Source organism: Triticum urartu, chromosome 4A (genome assembly GCF_056163025.1).
Source record: "Triticum urartu cultivar PI428250 chromosome 4A, HENAU_Tu73, whole genome shotgun sequence".
In the NCBI taxonomy this organism is placed as follows: domain Eukaryota; kingdom Viridiplantae; phylum Streptophyta; class Magnoliopsida; order Poales; family Poaceae; genus Triticum; species Triticum urartu.
This window is the reverse complement of record NC_141876.1, coordinates 120,943,721-120,964,642: the sequence shown is the minus strand read 5'-3', so window position 1 is coordinate 120,964,642 and position 20,922 is coordinate 120,943,721. Positions and strand designations below refer to the sequence as shown.

At 52.6% G+C, this 20,922-nt stretch overlaps 1 protein-coding gene across 1 annotated transcript; it reads left to right on the top strand.

Moving 5' to 3' along the window:
* The first annotated feature begins 19,009 nt into the window (after positions 1-19,009).
* Positions 19,010-19,453, top strand: LOC147975059 (uncharacterized). Its single transcript, XM_087520255.1, has one exon. The coding sequence runs from the start codon at positions 19,010-19,012 to the stop codon at positions 19,451-19,453; it is 444 nt and encodes a 147-aa protein (XP_087376381.1).
* The last annotated feature ends 1,469 nt before the right edge of the window (positions 19,454-20,922 follow it).

The following is a 20,922-nucleotide window of genomic DNA, read 5'->3' as shown; positions in this document are numbered from 1 at the left end:
AGCTAGTATCGGCCTAGGTAATCAATAATGCCCTTTCCCATATAAGGGTAGAGTGGTTGCGCATGTAAGGTTGGAATAACGGTCGCAACTTAAACCAATCTATTTTGAAAAACAACACACACACACACTTACATCGGTACACCACTTCGTCATCAAGTGGCTACCCAACTCATCATCTCCCTTGGGCATAAGTGGCACCCGACGGGGTTTTCGTAAAGTTTTTGAAAACAATCTTTCTTCCATCACCATGCATATACCCAACCCATTTGTGTAGTAGCTACTTAGCATCCTAACTACACCCACTCGCATAACCCTCATAGAAAGGTAGGGTCATGCATCATGCAAGTGTCAATGAGAAGAACAGCGGAGGCAAACCACCTCAAGTGGTCACCTCATTATCATGACTTCGATGTAAGCAATAAAACGTGCCATATGACATGCATAAAAAGGGTTTCTTAGACATGGTCATAGGGCTGCTTGCCTAGCTCAGTAAAGTCTTCTGGGTCTTCAAAGTCTTCTGGTCCAACTCCTTCTTCAGTAACACAATCTATTGTCGCAAAATAATAACAGGAAAATAAGGCAACAATAAAACAGAAAAACCAAAGTGCTCAGAAAAATGTCAACTCATTTTTGTTAAATACTAGGATGAAAGCTAAGAAGGGGAAAATTCCTAGTTCTGTATTTGGAGTAGCAGAATAGAAGAAATGGATTTTTAGAGGGGTTTAAATATATTCAAATTTGAATTTGAATATGAACAGTACATAAAAGTTGTTTGGACATGAGTGAAAATTATACCATTAAATAGGTGGGATTTTTACAAGATTTTAGGAACTGAAATTGTTGCATTTGGATTAATATTTAATCCTGTGGAATTTTTGGAAAAGTGACAGAAAAAGAAAAGGAAAAAGGGCTCTGTGCCTGCTGGGCCAAAACAGCCACAGTGCAGCAGGCCCAGCCAGAGAGGTGGCCCAGCGCACTGGTGCACGCACACGCACCAGGTTTAAACCTGACGGGCGGGGCCCAGGCGTCAGCGAGAGAGAGCGGGGTGATGGAGAGGAGAGGTTGATAGGCGGGGCCCGCCTGTCATCCCTAGCCCTACGACAGAGGGCCGACAAGCTCACTAGCGTCGATGTAGGGCACGGCGAGGGCGCGCGAGGGTACAGATGGACTCAGCGTCGAGTCGCTATTCGGGTGGAGGTGGTTGCGGTCGCCGGGGTGTAGAGGTTCGCGAGCGACGAGGAAACCGGCGGAAGAGCTTCGGGAGGAGGCGGTTCCGGCCGTTTCTGGCTGCAAAAGAAGCAGGGAGGAAAGGGGAAATGATTAGTGAGCCGGGGAGGTTCCAGATCGAGGAAGAGGAGCAGCGGAGAGGGCCTGTACCCTAAGATCGACGGCGACCCGAGGCGGCGGAGCTCAATCTCGAGCTCGGGTGCTCCTGGAGGAGAGTGGAGGGCACAGGGGCCGATTTGGAGTAGGTAGGAGCGGGTGGTGGTGAGGGAGAGGCTCGGGGAGGCCCTTAAATAGGCGGGCGACGGTCCACCGAGGACCCGTGCACCGGCGAGCCTGCTGCGGTTGCTATGGGTCATGGGGGCGCACGTGGGCGTGTCTAGGGTGCTTGTGGGGTTGGTCTAGGGCGAGGGGAGAGAAGAGAGGGAAAGCAGGGGGGCTAGGGCAACGCGCGTGTGAGCGCTATCACTGGTGCGCTCGGGCGGCCGGCGCGTGTGCGAGCTAGGGCGAGAGGAGGGAGAAGGAGGAGGGGGACAGAGGCATGGCATGTCGCAAACGTCAAGGCGCATCGTCAGGCGCGACGGGGAGGCCCGAGGTGGCTATAGGCGGTTGGAAGGGGCCGGCTACAGTGCGGGAGCGCACTGTAGCGCGCTCCAGAGTGCCCAAATGGCCGGCATGGCTATTTTTTATGCAATGTGGGCATGGCCAAAGGTTTCTGGAAGCTCTAGGGGAAAGTAAAAAAGTGGGATATGGCCTTGGATGCCCTGGGTGGCCTGTAGGAGAAGAGAGAGGTAGAAGAAGAGGGAGAGAGGGGCTGTCCAGGGAGGTAAATGGGGGTATTCTACCCCTTAATCATTGAGCAATGGCAATGGGAGAGTTAATGGAGGTAGGAGAGGATCAGGATCAGCTGTGGTACAAAGTTGAGCTCATGGAGATAAGTGGAAGAGGTCAAAAATGGTATTTTGGTAAAGTTTCAGAAGGTGTTTGATAATGGTGTGGGCAAGTAGATGATTTCCATTTTCCATGATACTCCACAGGGTGAAATTACACATATAATTAGGTCCTTCCACCAATTTGGAGCTTATTTGGGCAAAGTTGCCAATGCAACTTTTGTAAACCCTAGAAATCAACAAAAATGGACTTGTGTAGATCTAGTTGAGAAAATCACTTCCCCTTGATGCACCACTTGGTGTAGTGGCCTCATTTGGTCATGTGAACATGATCACAAAAGTTGGGGTCAAGGAGAGAAAGTTGGTAGTACAAAGTTGTTCAAATTTGATTCTAGTCAGAGAAGGTTTTGGGGCATTTTGGTGAACCAAAGTGACCTTAATTGAGATGAGGCTCTGCAAGGTGATCACAATATGCATTTGTGACTCTCTTGATTTGACTTGGATTTTTATGAAAATATTTTCTATAGAAATATTTCAAATCCTTGAAATGGTCAGAAATGGTTTTGAGAGGTTTTGTCCAATACTTTGAACATGACCATGTGTTGAAACTCTTATATATGGAAAATATATGTCCACTGAGTTCCCCTGATTTTTGTCAAATATTTTTGAAACAATAAAATAATTTTTCCCTATTAAAGACCATTTCTGGCCTTAAGAAAAAGCTTTTAAATAAAATAGGAAAATAACTTTTAAAATTATATTTTTTTTGTGGTTTATGGGAGTCCTATATATAATAGGATTCAAATATACCTTTTGAAAGATTTTTCACACCCCAAATCAAGTAATTGCAGTGCAAACCTCAATTCAGGGGGTTTTGGAAAACTAATTTTAGAAAATACTTTTTGGCCAAATTATTTATGTAAGAAAATACTATATTGCTCTATACACATGGCATGATCATTGGGCAGAAGCTTGGGGCAAGGAGATGAGGTATAGAAGGTGGAGTTGTGTTGACATTAAAGAGCACTTGAAAAACACAGAGAGAAAACCAACTCCAAATAAAAAGCCAAATAACACAAAAGTTTTTGTCAAACCACACTTTATCATGATTTATTAGCTTAAGTGTTGTGGCATGAAAATCAGGGTTTGACACATAAGCCGGGGCTTGAGACCTTTCAAGATTTCCTGATTGGCTCTTTCAGCTTAACCATTGGATTGGGGCTGAGCTACTGATGAAACATCAAGCCGGATATGCTCATGTTGGCAGAATTCCTCCATAGCACCCTTTGACAGATTAGTACCATTGTCAGTTATAATGCTGTGTGGAAAGCCAAAACGAAAGATCACCTTTTTCATGAATTGAACCATCATGGCTGCATCACACTTACTAACCGGCTCTGCCTCACTCCACTTTGTGAATTTGTCAACTGCCACAAAAGGTGTGTCTTTTTATCTTTGGATCTTTTGAAAGGTCCAACCATGTCGAGCCCCCAGACTGCAAACGACCAAGTAATTGGAATCATCCGCAATTCTTGAGCCGGCACGTGTGCCCGTCGTGAGAATTTCTGACAACCATCACACCTCCTGACCAGATCCTCCGCATCAGCGTGAGCCATCAGCCAGTAAAAACCATGACGAAAGGCTTTGGCTACAAGGGACTTTGAACCGGCATGATGGCCACAATCTCCTTCATGGATTTCGCGAAGAATTTCTTGACCTTCCTCACGAGAGACACAATGTTGAAACGCCCCTGTGACGCTGCGATGATGCAACTCACCATTGGCAATTGTCATTGATTTAGACCGCCAGGTTATCTGTCTAGCCAAGGTTTCATCCTGATGCAACTCGCACCGGGTCATATAAGCCAAATATGGCACTGTCCAATCTGGGATGGCGTGAAGAGCCGCCACCAATTGTGCTTCCGGGTCTGGAACAGCCAAGTCTTCCTCCGTAGGCAACTTGACAGAAGGGCTATGCAGAACATCTAAGAAAGTGTTAGGTGGCACCGGCTTACGCTAAGACCCCAGCCGGCTTAAAGCATCAGCCGCTTCATTCTTTCTACGATCAAAGTGTTCCACTTGATAACCCTTGAAGTGTCCAACAATGGCATCAACTTCACGACGATAAGCCACCATGAGAGGACCTTTGGAATCCCACTTGCCTGATACTTGTTGAGCCACCAAATCTGAGTCGCCAAAACACCTTACCCGGCTCAAGCTCATCTCCTTATCCATCCGAAGATCATGGAGCAAGGCCTCATACTCAGCTGCATTGTTAGTATAGGGAAACATCAACCGTAGGACATAACAAAATTTGTCACCTCGAGGGGAAGCTAAAACAACTCCAGCCCCCGAGCCCTCTAATTGCCTGGACCCATCAAAATGAATAGTCCAATATGTGTTGTACGGCTTCTCTTCAGGCATCTATAGCTCTGTCCAATCATTGATGAAATCCACCAATGCCTGTGATTTGATAGCAGTGCATGGCACATACTTTAAACGATGAGGCCCAAGTTCAATGTCCCACTTGGCAACTCATCCTGTGGCTTCTCTATTTTGAATGATATCTCCTAAAGGAGCAGAACTAACCATAGTGATGGGATGAACCTGAAAATAATGCATAAGCTTCCGGCTCACCATGAACACCCCATAGACAAGTTTCTGCCAATGTGGATATCTCTGTTTGGATTCAATGAGCACCTCACTGACGTAGTAAACCGTCTGTTGAACCGGATATTCCTTGCCAGCCTCTTTGGGCTCTACTACAATGGCCACACTGACAGGACGTGTGTTAGCAGCCACATATAACAATAATGGCTCCTTATCAATAGGCGCAGCAAGGACCAGCGGCTCGGCGAGCTGTCTTTTCAGATCTTCAAAAGCGGTGTTAGCAGCATCACTCCAGACAAAATCGTATGTCTTCTTCATCATTTGATACAACGATATGGCCTTCTCACCTAACCGGCTTATGAACCGGCTTAAAGCAGCAATACGACCCACCAAACGCTGAACGTCATTGATGCACGCCGGCTTAGCCAAAGATGTGATTGCTTTGATCTTCTCCGGGTTAGCCTTGATGCCTCTGTTCGAAACCAGAAAACCCAAAAGCTTGCCCGCTGGTACTCCAAAAACACACTTGGCTAGGTTAAGCATCATCTTGTAGACCCGGAGGTTATCAAAGGTTTCCTTAAGATCGTCTATCAAGATCTCATTCTCTCTGGATTTTACCACAATATCGTCCACATACGCATGAACATTGCGCCCAATCTGATTGTGAAGACAGTTCTGCACACATCGCTGATAAGTCGCCTGGGCACTCTTAAGCCCAAAAGGCATAGACACATAGCAGAAGGCTCCAAACGGAGTAATAAAATCCATCTTCTCCTGGTCCTTAATTGCCATCTTGATCTGATGATAACCAGAATAAGCATACAAAAAGCTCAAACGCTCACAACCCGCGGTAGCATCAATGATTTAATCAATACGAGGGAGAGTGAAAGGATCAGCCGGACAAGCTTTATTTAACTCCATGTAATCCACACACATACGCCAGGTGCCGTTCTTTTTAAGCACGAGCACCGGGTTAGCCAACCACTCTGGATGAAAAACTTCAATAATGAACCCGGCCGCCAAGAGCCGGGCCACTTCTTCACCAATGGCCTTGCGCCCCTCATTGAACCGCCGAAGAAATTTCTTGACCGGCTTAAATTTTGGATCAATATTGAGAGTGTGCTCAGCGAGTTCTTTCGGTACACCCGACATGTCAGAAGGTTTCCATGCAAAGATGTCCCGGTTCTCACGGATGAACACGATGAGCGTTCTTTCCTATTTGGGATCCAGATTAGCACTGATACTGAACTGCTTAGATGAGTCACCTGGAACAAAATCGACAAGCTTGGTGTCATCAGCTGACTTAAACTTCAGGACCGGCTCATGCTCCGTAGTTGGCTTTTTCAAAGATGTCAGGTCCGCCGGGTCAACATTCTCCTTGTAAAACTTTAAATCCTCTGTTCCACAAACAGATTCAGCATAAGCAGCATCGCCTTCCTCACATTCCAAGGCTATCTTCTGACTCCCATGCATTGTGATGGTGCCCTTATGACCAGGCATTTTAAGCTGCAAATAAACATAACACGGCCATGCCATGAACTTGTGTCGGAGTAATGGGCCACGGATAGCCTAACCCGGGTCCCAGAACCTTTCAAGACATAGGGCCGGCTGCGCCCTCAAGACGCCGAGCTGAAGCACTACCTTCTGGTGGCCGGCTGGCTGGACGGCCGACTGCCAGAAGGCAGCCATGCTCACGAAGGCGGCTCCAAGACAAGCCGACTCCTGGCAGGCGGCCTCCAGAGAGGCCGACTCCTAGCAGTCGGCCCATGGTGCCCTCAAAGTATGCGCCCCCATTAAAGAAGACAGGACAGGGTGATGCAACAGTGTAGCCCATCCCCCCACGAATCCAGGAGCGGGCGTGGCCACAGTGCCTCGTACCAGTGGAAATCTCTGCCCGGCGTGGCACTATTGCCATTTCGCCCTTGACGTCACTATTGACAGGCCAAGTCCTGCTCCCACGACCGCCTGTCGGTACGGCCCAAGGACGACGGGCCCTACCGGTCAGCGAGAGCCTGGAAGGCAGCGGGAGCTGCACCAGTTAGACCCGAGGGAGGCCGGCTCCCAGCAGCCGGCCCGATCCTTCCTCAGGGTCCGACGCACCATTAACCGGATAAGATGCAGAATGGCTACAGTGATCTCCCGCCAGGTGGAGGGACTGTAGCCACGCCTCGCCGACCAAGTGCACGTCATTAGCAGCACGGCTATAGTAATCCACAGCCAGCAGGACCCACGAGCGACGGAGGCGGCCTGTCGGCTCTGTACCAGACCAGCCGGTGGGGCCCACCAGGCGGCGGGCCCCAGCAGTCGGCGGAGAAGCCGTCGACCAGAGAGACAGACAACCGGGTCCTACACCCGGCCAGATTACCATTGTACCCCTGGGGGTAGGCCTATATAAACCCCCCAGGGCACCCATGCAAAGGGTTCGCACCCGGATAGGACTAGATTCATACCTAGGGGAGGAGAGAGCAAGCTGTCGGTGTCAAAACCGGCGGATCTCGGGTAGGGGGTCCCGAACTGTGCATCTAGGCCGGATGGTAACAGGAGGCAGGGGACACGATGTTTTACCCAGGTTCGGGCCCTCTTGATGGAGGTAAAACCCTACGTCCTGCTTGATTAATATTGATGATATGGGTAGTACAAGAGTAGATCTACCACGAGATCAGAGAGGCTAAACCCTAGAAGCTAGCCAATGGTATGATTGGTGTCCGTCCTACGGACTAAGACCCTCCAGTTTATATAGACACCGGAGAGGGCTAGGGTTACACAGAGTCGGTTACAATGGTAGGAGATCTACATATCCGTATCGCCAAGCTTGCCTTCCACGCCAAGGAATGTCCCTTTCGGACACGGGACGAAGTCTTCAATCTTGTATCTTCATAGTCCAGGAGTCCGGCCGAAGGTATAGTCCGGCTATCCGGACACCCCCTAATCCGGGACTCCCTCACTAGCCCCTGAACCAGGCTTCAATGACGACGAGTCCGGCCCGCAGATTGTCTTCGGCATTGCAAGGCGGGTTCCTCCTCCAAGTACTTCATAGAAGATTTTGAACACAAAGGTAGTGTCCAGCTCTACAAAATAAGTTTCCACATATTGCCATAGAGAGAATAATATTTACACAAATCTAATCTGCTGACGTATTCCGTAGCATGACATCACACCACGGCCAAGTCTTTATTCAAATCGTTTTACTGTCCCACCTCAGCGCGTTTAGCATGACATCACACCACGGCACGTCTTGTCAAAGCAGAGATCGTGTCCCCTTTTTCTGGGATTCTCATCAATACGGCCGTGGGTCACCCAACCGCGCCATTGATTACGGTGCTCGGGTGATAAGCGAGTTTTACCAGGCTGGTGGGGACGCATAGTCGCGTCTACCCATATAAGGGGATAAGGATCCACCTTTTCATCCACGCCTTCTTCCTCCTTTGCCTATCCATTTCCGCGCACTCAAGCTCCAGCGCCCAAGTCCGCACACCCCACCTCAACCTTCTCCAGCCATGTCCGGAGCGGGAGGCAAGTGGATGGTCTCCTCCGTCACAGAGGGAAACATCAAAAAACTGAGGAAGGCCGGATACTTGTCTAACGCCATTGCGCACCGGCTTCCCGAAGAGGGGCAGCTCATCCCCACCCCTAGGCCCCATGAGAGGGTGGTGTTCCTCCCCCATTTCCTCTGTGGACTGGGCTTCCCTCTCCACCCATTTGTCTGGGGGCTCATGTTCTACTATGGCCTGGATTTCCATGATCTGTCCCCGAACTTTGTCCTCAACATCTCGGCGTTTATCGTCATGTGCGAGGCCTTCCTCCGCATCCGCCCCCATTTCGGCCTATGGCTCAAGACTTTCAATGTCAAGCCGAAGGTGGTGCACGGCACCCAGGCGGAGTGCGGAGGCGCCATGGTGGGCAAGATGCCCAATGTCCTATGGCTCGAGGTCTCCTTCATGGAGACCCTAAAGGGGTGGCAATCGGGGTGGTTTTACATCACCGAGCCACGCGACCCTGAATGGGTCGCAACCCCCGAGTTCCGATCCGGACCCCTACGCGGCTCACCTCCTGGAAGGAGACGGGCCTGTCGTGGGGTAAAAAAGGAGAGCTGACCGGACTCCAAACATGCGTCCAAACCCTGGTGGACAAGAAGCTCAAACTTGTCAACGTAGTCCAGGTTATGCTCATCCGCCGGATCCTCCCGTGACAACAACGGGCTTTCAACCTGTGGGAGTTCGACCCGGCGCAGCACCGAACTCTGAGCAGGCTCTTCGACACGACGTATGAAGATGCCTGGAAGGTGCTTTTCAAGGGCGCCGAGGCCCCCGCATCCGCTACCGAGGATCGCGGATTCAGCACGCAGCATCATGCTCGTGCAGTGAGCTGTCTTTACCTTTTACAGGGTATTAGTTTTTCATAGTTTGACTCCATGCGGGATGTAAGCTCCCGTACCTTTGACAGGATTGGCAGGAGACGTCCGGACAGATCAACTGTCCGGCTCCTTTGCCCGAAGGCCCAACAAACGCTCACTTGGCGAGGCTGCTGGTTCCGGCACCCTATGTGGTGCCGGAGAAGAAGGCCAAGAAGAAGGCCATGGGGACTCGAAAGAGTGCTCGGCGCCTGGCGGTGTCGGATTCATCATCCGGCGACTCCAAGACACACTCCTCCCATGAAGACGTGGAGGACGAAGATGAGACCTCTCCCCCTCCAGCGGGGGAAGGGAAGAAAAGGAAGGCCGCCCCAACTGGGGAGGCCGAAGGGTCCAAAAAGGGAAAACCCTTCCTCCAGACTACTCCACCAACGCCGATGACGGCGAAGAGGAGTGGCCACTCAGGGCCAAGCCCCTGGGGAAATTGTAAGTATCTGGATACCAAAGTGATTCATAGTATTCCTCCATTGCACAGCTTTTCCTTATGTCAAACATGTTTATGCAGTCCACCCAAAGACCGGCTCGACGTGTCGTCGAGCGGTTCCCTGGATTCGTCGGATGTGAATTCGCTTCCCACGGCTACCTCCCCCCACCCTACGGACGACGCTGAGGTGCTATCCCAACAGGTTCCAAGCCAGGAGGAGGTGGTCCTGGAGGCGCCGCAAGGCGACCTCCCGGACTCCAGGCGCAAAGGGGATAAAACCCCCAAGGGCTCCAAGTCCGGCCTTGAGCCGGACACCGCGCCGGAACCTTCAACAGTTTCGGACCCCGGTAGGAAGCCTCCTTCCAAGAGGAGCAAGCCTACCGAGCCGGCGACCTCCGTCCAACCGGAGGCACCGGACAATTTGCTGGAGGTGCTTAACGGCGCCTCCATCGACGAGGAGCACCGCACTATTATGAGTGCGGTGATCCAGAAGGTTCAGTCCGCCAAGAGCGGACTGACTAAAGCCTGTGCCAGCCTTCTAACAGGCTTTGAGGTAAGTGAACAATATGTAAACGTATTACCGCATAGACAGTAGCCCCTGATGCTCTGTTCGGCGTTCGGAAAGAAAAGCCGAATAGAGGATCTAATAACATTCGTAGGAGTCTAACATAATCAAGTCAATATGCATATGCAGGCTTTGCTGCTGGCCTCCGCCGCACTGACTGCGGAGGTGGATACGCTGAAGCAAAACCTCACGCGGTCCGAGAATGAGCTCGGCCATGCCAAGAGGCAACTCGAGGAGAAGGAAGGTAAGTAATACCTTGCGCAAGTATATAGAGAAGATGTGGTTGCAAAAATGACAGGATCAACGTGCTATTATAGGGGCCACGACCGAGGTGGCAACCCTTAAGCAAGCGCTGTCCGAGGCCGAAAATAGAGCGACCGCGGAGTGCACGGAGAGAGGGAAGAAGGAGGCGCGGGTGGAGGAGGTCCAGAAAGAGCTCCAGGCACTCGTGAAAAAACACGAGAGTTTGGAGCTTGACTCAAAGACGCAAGCGTCCGAGCTTGCGGCAGCCCTCAAAAGCGCGAAGTCTGCCAAGGCCGAAGCCCAGAAAGCCCTCCAAGAAATTGAAGCGATGAAGAAGATAGCGGTGGGTAAGGCATTCATTATGCAAAGCAAGCACGTGAAATTGCATTACTTGTTACTTACCTGAGTCCGGAGCTCTCCAGGAGCATTCGCAGATTTGCCCCGCAGTGCGTCTGATGCCACCGCCTACTACCGAGCCAAGGAGGGGAGCTCGACGGAGAAGGTGTTCTGGTCTCAGTATGCTGAGGCCGGACACCTGGTGCCTTTGAGCGACCAGTTGAAGCAAATGGTCAAGCTCCACAAGGTGGCCGAACAGGCCATAAAGGGCCTCATAGTTCGGCTTTGGCCTGGAGAGGCTCTGCCTGTTTGCTACTTCAGGTTGGTGAGGCGGTTGGTGGATGCCTGTCCACAGCTTGAAATAATCAAGCGCTCCGTCTGCATCGAAGGTGCCCGTAGGGCGCTTGCCCGTGCTAAAGTGCACTGGGGCAAGATGGCTGCAGAGAAGCTGGTGAAGGACGGGCTGCCGCCGGGCAAGGAGCATCGCGTCCCGGAAGCGTATTATGAGGGCGTCCTGAAGCGTGCCCGTCTTATAGCGGATGAATGCTCCAAAGATGTAATTTTTAGTAAACTCGCATTTGTGATCCTGTACGCTGAAAACTTGTTCATATGCGCTATGCAACGCTTTTGAATTTAAAATATTACCTTATGCGCGGCCGTTTATCAAATTTGATAGATGGTGAGTCGTCGGCTTCTGCCCCCATGCCACGAGTGCTGGGGTGTTCGGGATAAACATGAGCGCTCTTTTTCCCATTCTTGGGTCCTTCGAGGGAGGCGCTCAACACAACGAACAAGACAATCGGACTATAATGCTTGAACACTCTCACTTAGCCATAGAATTCTATAATTTTAAATTTCGGCGAAGCCCCTAGTGTTTGGAAGACTGAGTTCGGGGCGCTATCCACGCCTAGGCCGGACAAAGCCGAATCCTCGCTCTAAGCAGCATACGTCTTTAGGGACTCGAAAACCTCTCGAACAGCGACCAGCTCTCGCCTCATCATGACGGCCAGTTTTAGCTTTCTCTGCTGAGGTGCTTAGCCCAGCTCAACTGGGCACAATCGCAGTAGTTCTCCTAGTGCTACCTTAGCCGATATAACAGAACGTAAGGTACCAAAACATAGGAGCCGGGAAAACCCAACTATTGACCCAAGACATGATTCGGAGCCGATGCATATAATGGTATAAGTTCAGGGTGCCGCACTTGTGAAAGTGTTCGGACTTCTCACACCGTATTGTGGGGTACTTAAGCCCCTGGCGTATTGGCCGTACCAAAGTGTACGGGTGCAATATGTCATTAATGAACATATATTCGTAAAAAAGAGTAATGCAATAATAGATGGAAGCTATGCATTGTTTATTTAAAAAAGCTGCGATCAAAGCAGAACGATACAAATAGTGCAATAAGCAAAAGATGAGACTATTTAACATGTCCTTTCCAGGGGCGAGCTGCGGAATGGTATGTGAAATAGGTATACTGCTCGTTATAGAGACCACCTTAGAGTTCCATAGTGCGGCGTAGCTTTCTGCTTCCCTGGCTGTATCGTTTGTGCGACAATTGTACTGCCGGACAAGCCTTCCGAAGAATGGAGTCCTGAAAATAAGAGAAAATTAAGAAATCGGCAGCCCCTAGTGCGGTTTAAGCCGCGATTCGGGCGTGCCGTGATGGTGCCCCTCCCCCTGTGCCCATGGTATTTCCAGAGCATAGTTATGTACGCACAACACTGGTTTCGCAAGTTCATGAGGGCTGGGGTTGGGGCCGCATTGCTACGCTTGCTCGGAACATGCCAGGCGGTCTTGTTGTAGGTTACTCCGGGCGTGCTTGACGGTGTCCAGACGTTTAATGGCCGGACTTGAGAATTGCCTTGAGAGGCTGCTTTGTACTTCCGCTGCGATAGCCGCCGTATGCTCCTCCGTTCGGAGAGAGCGTTCGGTGTTTTCCATTAACTGTGATGACTCCTCGAGGGCCTGGCATCTTGAGCTTGATGTATGCGTAGTGCGGCACCGCATTGAACTTAGCAAATGCGGTTCGCCCGAGCAGTGCGTGATAGCCACTACGGAACGGGACTATGTCGAAGATTAACTCCTCGCTTCGGAAATTATCCGGAGATCCGAAGACCACTTCAAGTGTAACTGAGCCTATATAGTTGGCCTCTACACCTGGTATGACGCCTTTAAAGGTCGTTTTAGTGGGTTTAATCCTCGAGGGATCGATGCCCATTTTCCGCACTGTATCCTGGTAAAGCAGGTTCAGGCTGCCGCCGCCGTCCATAAGGACTCCAGTGAGGTGAAATCCGTCAATAATTGGGTCTAGAACCAATGCGGCGAATCCGCCATGACGGATGCTAGTGGGGTGGTCCCTTCGATCAAAAGTGATCGGGCAGGAAGACCATGGGTTGAACTTTGGGGCGACTGGCTCCATCGCATATACGTCCCTTAGCGCACGCTTCGGCTCCCTCTTGGGGACGTGGGTTGCGTATATCATGTTCACCGTCCACACTTGTGGGGGAAAACCCTTCTGTCCATTGTTGTTCGGTGGCCGGGGCTCCTCATCGTCATTGCTATGTAGCCCCTTGTCTATGCTTTCGGCATTTAACTTGCCTGCCTGCTTGAACACCCAACAATCCCTGTTGGTGTGATTGGCTGGTTTTTCGGGGGTGCCATGTATCTAGCATTAGCGGTTGAGTATTCGGTCCAAACTGGACGGGTCCGGAGTATTTATTTTGAATGGCTTTTTCCGCTGACCGGGTTTAGAGCCTCTGAACCCGGCATTAACTGTCGTATCCTCAGCATTGTCGCCGTTAATGCGACGCTTTTGCTTGTTGCGACGTGACTTGCCACTGCTGTCCTTGGTATCCGAATTACCAAGGCTCTTGGTCATGTTATTGCTGCGAGCTAGCCAGCTGTCTTCTCCCGCGCAGAAGCGGGTCATAAGTGTCGTGAGGGCTGCCATAGATTTCGGCTTTTCCTGTCCTAGGTGCCGTGCAAGCCACTCATCGTGGATGTTATGCTTGAAGGCTGCTAGGGCCTCTACGTCCAGACAGTCGACGATTTGTTTTTTCTTGGTTAGGAACCGTGTCCAGAATTGTCTGGCCGATTCCTCTGGCTGCTTAGTTATGTGGCTTAGGTCATCGGCGTCTGGTGGTCGCACATAAGTGCCCTGGAAATTGTCGAGGAATGCGGCTTCCAGGTCCTCCCAACAACCAATTGATTCTGCTGGCAAGCTGTTAAGCCAATGCCGAGCTGGTCCTTTAAGCTTGAGTGGGAGGTATTTGATGGCGTGTAGGTCATCACCGCGGGCCATGTGGATATGAAGGAGATAGTCCTCGATCCATACCGCAGGATCTGTTGTGCCATCGTGTGATTCGATGTTCATGGGTTTGAAACCCTCGGGGATTTGATGATCCATTACTTCATCTGTGAAGCATAGTGGGTGTGCGGCGCCTCTGTATTGGGCTATATCATGACGCAGCTCAAACAAGCTTTGTCTACTGTGTTCGGCCCGGCTGGATTTACTGTATCCGGCGTGACGAGTACCATCTCATGCCGTGGGGCGCCCACGTGATCCGTAGATCGATCTTGTTTGCCTTGCCTTGTCCTCCAATATATCTCGCAGGTCTAGTGCATTTTCCCATGCCTTGGTATTTTTTGAGCGGCGCCGGGGTGCGGCTTGAGTGGAGGGCCGAGAGGCCTCTCTGTCGCGGCCACGAGGTGGCCGGTCGGCCGCATCATGCGCTGGTGATGTAGGTTTAGGTGCTTCCTCCTCTAATTGGGGTAGCAACCTGCGCTTTGTGTAGCTCTTGGAGGGGCGTTCGAGTTCATACTCTTCGGCCGCAAGGACTTCAGTCCACCTGTCGGCTAGCAAATCTTGATCAGCTCTAAGCTGTTGCTGTTTTTTCATGAGGCTGCTTGTCGTGGCCATAAGCCTGCGTTTGAAACGCTCTTGTTCGATGAGATCTTCCGGCACGACAAATTCGTCGTCATCGAGGCTTGCCTCGTCTTCGGAGGGAGGCATATAATTATCGTCCTCGACCTCTCTGTCTACCGCTCTCTCATGAGGGCTGGCTTCTCCATCCTCCTGTGTTGAATCTTGCTGTAGGTGGTTGTCTTCGGCACTGCCCAGGGTGTTATTATCTCCCGTGCCGGAATCACCATTTTAGCTTTGGCAGGATTTAGAGCGGCGCCACTGACGCCGGCGCTTTGGCTGCTTCTTGGAGGGATCATCCTCCGCTGTTCCATCGGCATTGCCTTCTTTTGGGGTGTCCTCCATGTATATATCATACGATGAGGTGGCTTTCCAGTGCCCTATAGGCGCTGGTTCTTGATCGTCTCCTACATCAGCGTCCATACTGTCGATGTCTTCGGAGTTGAAGTCGAGCATGTCGGTTAAATCATCGACAGTGGCTACGAAGTGGGTGGTGGGTGGGCTTTGAATTTATTCATCATCCGCATCCCAACCTTGCTGACCATAGTCCGGCCAGGGCTCTCCTGATAAACAGAGAGACTTTAGTGAATTCAGAATGTCGCCGAACGGCGAGTGCTGAAAGATGTCCGCGGCGGTGAACTCCATGATCGGCGCCCAATCGGGTTCGATCGGTAGGGGCGTGGAGGGCTCAGAGTTAGGAGAGGAGTCCGGCTCCTTGGAGTCACGGGCTCCGCAGAGAATAGGGCTGGTGTTCGGCTCGATCGCCGTAGAGATTGCAGCCCCCGAGGCGGTGTCTAACCACCCATCCTCGATTGGTGTGATCGGCTCCGAGCTAGGGGTCGGAGCGGACACAGGTGCGGCCTCCAGGGCACTGTTCGGCGGCAGAGCTAGATCATGCCCATCGTGACAGTGCAGCATGCTCGGCTGTGGCTCGAATCCGTCGAAGATCAAGTCTCCGCGGATGTCAGCCGTGTAGTTCAAGCTTCCAAATCTGACCTGATTGCCAGGGGCGTAGCTTTCGATCTGCTCCAGATGACCATGCAAATTGGCCCGCAGTGCAAAGCCGTCGAATATGAAGATCTGTCCGGGGAGAAAAGTCTCACCCTGGATCGCATCGCTGTTGATGATCGGAGAGGCCATCGGGCCTAAAAGTGACGACACAGAGGAACTCTCAATGAAATCACAAATGTCGGTGTCAAAACCGGCGGATCTCGGGTAGGGGGTCCCGAACTGTGCGTCTAGGCCGGATGGTAACTAGAGGCAGGGGACACGATGTTTTACCCAGGTTCGGGCCCTCTTGATGGAGGTAAAACCCTACGTCCTGCTTGATTAATATTGATGATATGGGTAGTACAAGAGTAGATCTACCACGAGATCAAAGAGGCTAAACCCTAGAAGCTAGCCTATGGTATGATTGTTGTTCATCCTACGGACTAAGTCCCTCCGGTTTATATAGACACCGGAGAGGGCTAGGGTTACACAGAGTTGGTTACAATGGTAGGAGATCTACATATCCGTATCGCCAAGCTTGCCTTCCACGCCAAGGAAAGTCCCTTCCGGACACGGGACGAAGTCTTCAATCTTGTATCTTCATAGTCCAGGAGTCCGGCCAAAGGTATAGTCCGGCTATCCGGACACCCCCTAATCTGGGACTCCCTCACAAGCCTTGCCTTCTCCCACCTCTATCATACAGCTCGAGGAGCACCATTGTACTCACTTGTGCCTTAGTGATCATGCGGAGACCCCACAGAGAAGGACTAGGTGTGTTATCTCCTAGGAGATCCCCGAACCTAGGTAAAGTTTGCTGGCGTACGTCTTTACGCCTCATCCCGCTTCCGGGCACCGGCGGTGTTCTACTCGCTCCCACCATGATAAGCCATCCCTTGGCATATGTCGCACCCAACCCCCGACATTTGGTGCCCACCATGGGGCGAGGTGCACTGTCGTCCGGAGACCTGTTCTGGACGAGAACCCTTTTCCTCCCTGGCGAGCCTAGCCAGCCCGGCATGCCAGACGAAGTCTATGCCGATGCGCTGTGTGGCGCGGAGCTCGGCTGCGCAGCGAGCTGCCTCGCCAACCTTGTTGGTGAGGTTCGCCTCTCTGATGAGCCGGTGTCCGATGCGGGCGATGACGGCCCCTAGAGGCGCCTCGTCAGCCTCCTGATCAGCTCCACGTCGCCAGCGAGCCCGCTGCGGATTTGGAATCCGTTGGCTCCACCGACCCGATGCTTGTCGACTCCGACACTATATCACTTGACGCGTTCCCCACCAACGTGGTGGTCTACGACGAGCCGCCGCCTCACGAGGAGAGCGGCGAAAGCGCCGTCACGGAGGTGCTTGTCATCGGCCACAGTGAGCACTCTGGCCAAGATGCTCACGACCCGCTCAACACGGCACTACAAGACCTGACGGCGCCCATCCTAGAGGACGCCGACGCCGAGATGCTGGAAGCGCGCCGCCTCCAACTCATCGAGGGTGCCAAGAAGCTGGCTAGCATGAGACGCCTGTCGGAAGCCTACCAGCGCGAGATGGACCTCGCCGTAGGCGGCACGCCGGCTCCTGCGGGCCCAGCGGCCTTGGCGCGGCGTGGCCATCGCCAACCTTCTCGGGGCAGATCGCCCCGTTTACGCCACGTCGGCGGAAAATATCTGAGCTGCCCACGCGGCAGCAGAAGAATTAGACAAGTTTGAGGGCGAAGAGCGTCGCCAGATGGCGGAGCGCGTCCAGCGGCTCCTCGATGCGGCAGATGAGCAGCACGAGGCCAGTTGCCGCACTAAGGCGCCACACCGGCAGAACGATGATCCGCCTCCCCGCCGAGACCAAGGCGCGACATCTCGGACGCCGACTGGTGACGTCCGCGGGAGAAGAGACAAGGAGCCGGCTGGTAGCCACAGCCGGTCTTGCATCACCATTGAGCGCGACCAAGACGGCCGCCCAAGAGGAGTGGAACGACGGGACGACTGTCCGCCTCCCCCCTCGGAGGGAAAGGCGCGTCACCCGGCCACCTGTTGAGAACCCGACACTCAGCGACCGCCTTGGCCGCAGAGAGGGAGTCGGAGAGAACGATGCCCGCCACCGGATCGACCGTCTCCACCGGTCCCTGGCGCTAGAAGAGGAAGATGAACTGGGCCTGCCTTGTTTCGGCCCCCACATCCGAGACGAGCCTTCCGCAAAGGGTTCACGCTCCCAAGAGACACACCCAAATACACCGGCTCCGTGAAGCCGGAGGACTGGCTGGTCGACTACTCCATAGCTGTCCGCATAGCCAACGGCAACAAGCGCGTTGCCATGAAGTATGTCCCAATCATGCTCCAGGGCACAACACGGACATGGATGAACAGTCTGAAGGCCCGCAGCATCAACAGTTGGGTTGACTTCACAGAAGCCTTCGTCCGCAACTTCACCAGCACGTACAAGCGGCCTCCTAAGCCTCGCCAGCTCTCCTTATGCATGCAAGGCCCCAACGAGTCGACTCGCGACTACCTCACGGTCTGGGCTGAGCTCCGTAACTCTTGCGAAGGCATGCATGAGGTGCAGGCTATCGAGTACTTCACCGCTGGGTGCCGGGAGGGCACCGTCCTCAAGTACCAACTCCTCTGCGATGAGCCGGCGACCCTCGACGAGCTGCTGATCATAGCAGATAAATATGCCACGGCTGACTCCTCCATGAAGGCAGAAATTCAAGTTGATGCGTCTGGCAAAGTAGCCCCTCAGGCTCCTCGAACCCCAGTTGGAGACACCAGCCGGCGCCAGCAATAGAGTGACAACAAGCGCAAAGCCATACAGCCGGCTTCCGTAAGCCCGCGGGTGGCAGCAGTCGAAGATCAGCAGCCGGATGGGCGGCCTCCATCCAAGCGCCCGAAGGGCGGCAAGTCCAATTGGCTTCCAGCTTTCTCATATGAGCAGACTCTTGATGCACCCTTCAAATTTCACAGTGGTGCGAAGCCGTCCAACCATACCACTCGGAAGTGCCATTGGCTCACCAGGATCGCCAAGGGAAACGGCCTTCCACCTCCTTCGCCTGCTGGGCAGCAGTCGCCCCCTCCCCCTCAGCAGTCGGCCATTCGACCAGTCAGAGTCGTACAAGACGAGTACCCTGAAGAGCATGGAGCTTATGTCATGTTCACCAGCGTGGCCGACGATAAGCACAGCAGACGGCAACGACAGCAAGAAGTGAATGCAATAACGTCAGAGACCCTCGAGTTCATGCATTGGTCCGAGAAGCCCATCAACTGGAGCAGAGCCGATCACCCGGATGTGAAGCCCAATCCCGGTTCCTATGCCCTGGTTCTGGATGCCACCTTTGCCACTCATAAGCGAGCTGCTCGGTTTTCCTGAGTTCTGATAGATGGCGGCAGCAGCATCAACATTCTGTACAAAGATACCATGGAGAAGTTAGGAATCAGACAAAGGCAGCTTCGGCTCAGCCGAACTGTATTCCATGGCATAGTTCCCGGCCTTTCCTGCTTACCAATCTGCAAGATCCAGATAGACGTCCTCTTTGGGGACAAGGATCACTTCCAACGAGAACCAGTCTGGTTTGAAGTGGTGGACCTCAAGAGCCCATACCATGTCCTACTTGGCCGACCTGCACTGGCCAAGTTCATGGCGGTCCCTCATTACACTTACCTCAAGATGAAGATACCGAGTTCTAAGGGAATTCTGACTATAACCGGGGACTACAAGAAGTCGTCCTCTTGTGCGGCTGAAAGCAGTCGGCTGGCCAAGTCCCTCGTGATCACAGCCGAGAGGCAGCTTCTTGACCGAGTTGTGGCGATGGCAGGCAAGCAGCCGGAGATATCACCCCACCCCAAAGAGTCGAAAGCCTAGGGCTCGCTCAAGCCGGCCAAGGAGACAATGAAGATTCCCTTGGACCCGGAGCACCCGGAGAGGTACGCTGTCGTAGGAGCAAACCTCGACAGCAAATAGGAAGGCGAGCTCGTCGATTTCTTCCCTGAGAATCGGGACATCTTTGCATGGTCACCAAAAGACATGCCGGGTGTTCCAACGGATTTCGCCGAGCACAAGTTACATGTGCGATCTGATGCCAAGCCGGTCAGGCAGCCCTTGCGCCGCCTATCAGAAGAGAAGAGAAGAGTTGTCAGAGAAGAGATAACCTGGCTGCTAGGAGCCGGCTTCATCATGGAAGTATTCTTCCTAGAGTAGCTGGCCAACCCAGTCCTTGTGCTAAAGAAAAATAAGCAATGGCGCATGTGTATTGATTACACTAGCCTCAACAAAGCCTGCCCCGAAGACCCGTTCGCTTTGCCAAGAATTGACCAAGTGATAGACTCCACAGCCGGATGCGAGCTGTTGAGTTTCTTGGATGCATACTCAGGATATCACTAGATCAAGCCGAATCCGGCTGACCGACTGAAGACTGCCTTCATCACGCCATTTGGAGCCTTCTGATAATTAACCATGACGTTCGGCTTGAGGAACGTCGGTGCCACGTTTCAACGCTGCATGCAGAAATGTCTCCTCAAGCAACTCGGAAGAAATGCCCACGTTTACGTGGATGATGTCGTGGTGAAGACGGAGAAGCGCGGAATGCTGCTAGAAGACCTCAAGGAGACCTTTGAGAACCTGTGCCGATTTCAGATCAAGCTCGACCCGGAGAAATGCGTCTTCGGAGTGCCTGTCGGCTAGCTCCTTGGCTTCCTGGTCTCGGAACACGGCATAGAGTGCAACCCTATGAAGATCAAGGCTATCGAGAGGATGGAAGTGCCCACCCGACTGCTGGACGTACAAAAGTTCACCGGATGCCTGGCGTCCATCAGCCGTTTCATCAGTCGGCTAGGAGAGAAGGCTCTCCCCCCGTACCAACTCATGAAGAAGACCACTTTTTCGAGTGGAACGACAAGGCGGATGAAGCATTTCTCCAAGTCAAGAAGATGTTGACCACTCCACCTGTCCTGGCGGCTCTGACTCCTAAGGATCCCATGCTCCTCTACATCGCCGCCACCAGCCGGGTGGTCAGCATAGTCATAGTGGTAGAACGCAAGGAGGAAGGCAAGGCACTACCAGTCCAGAGACCGGTGTACTACTTGAGTGAAGTGCTGTCCACCTCCAAGCAAAACTACCCCCACTATCAGAAGATGTGCTACGGTGTGCACTTTTCCGCCAAAAAATTGAAGCCGTACTTTCAAGAGCACCCAATCACTGTCATCTGCACTGCTCCGCTCGCCGAGATCATTGGAAGCCGAGATGCCTCCGGCCGAGTGGCCAAATGGGCCATAGAGTTGGCCCCCTACACTATCTACTACCAGCATCGCACCGCCATCAAATCACAAGCATTG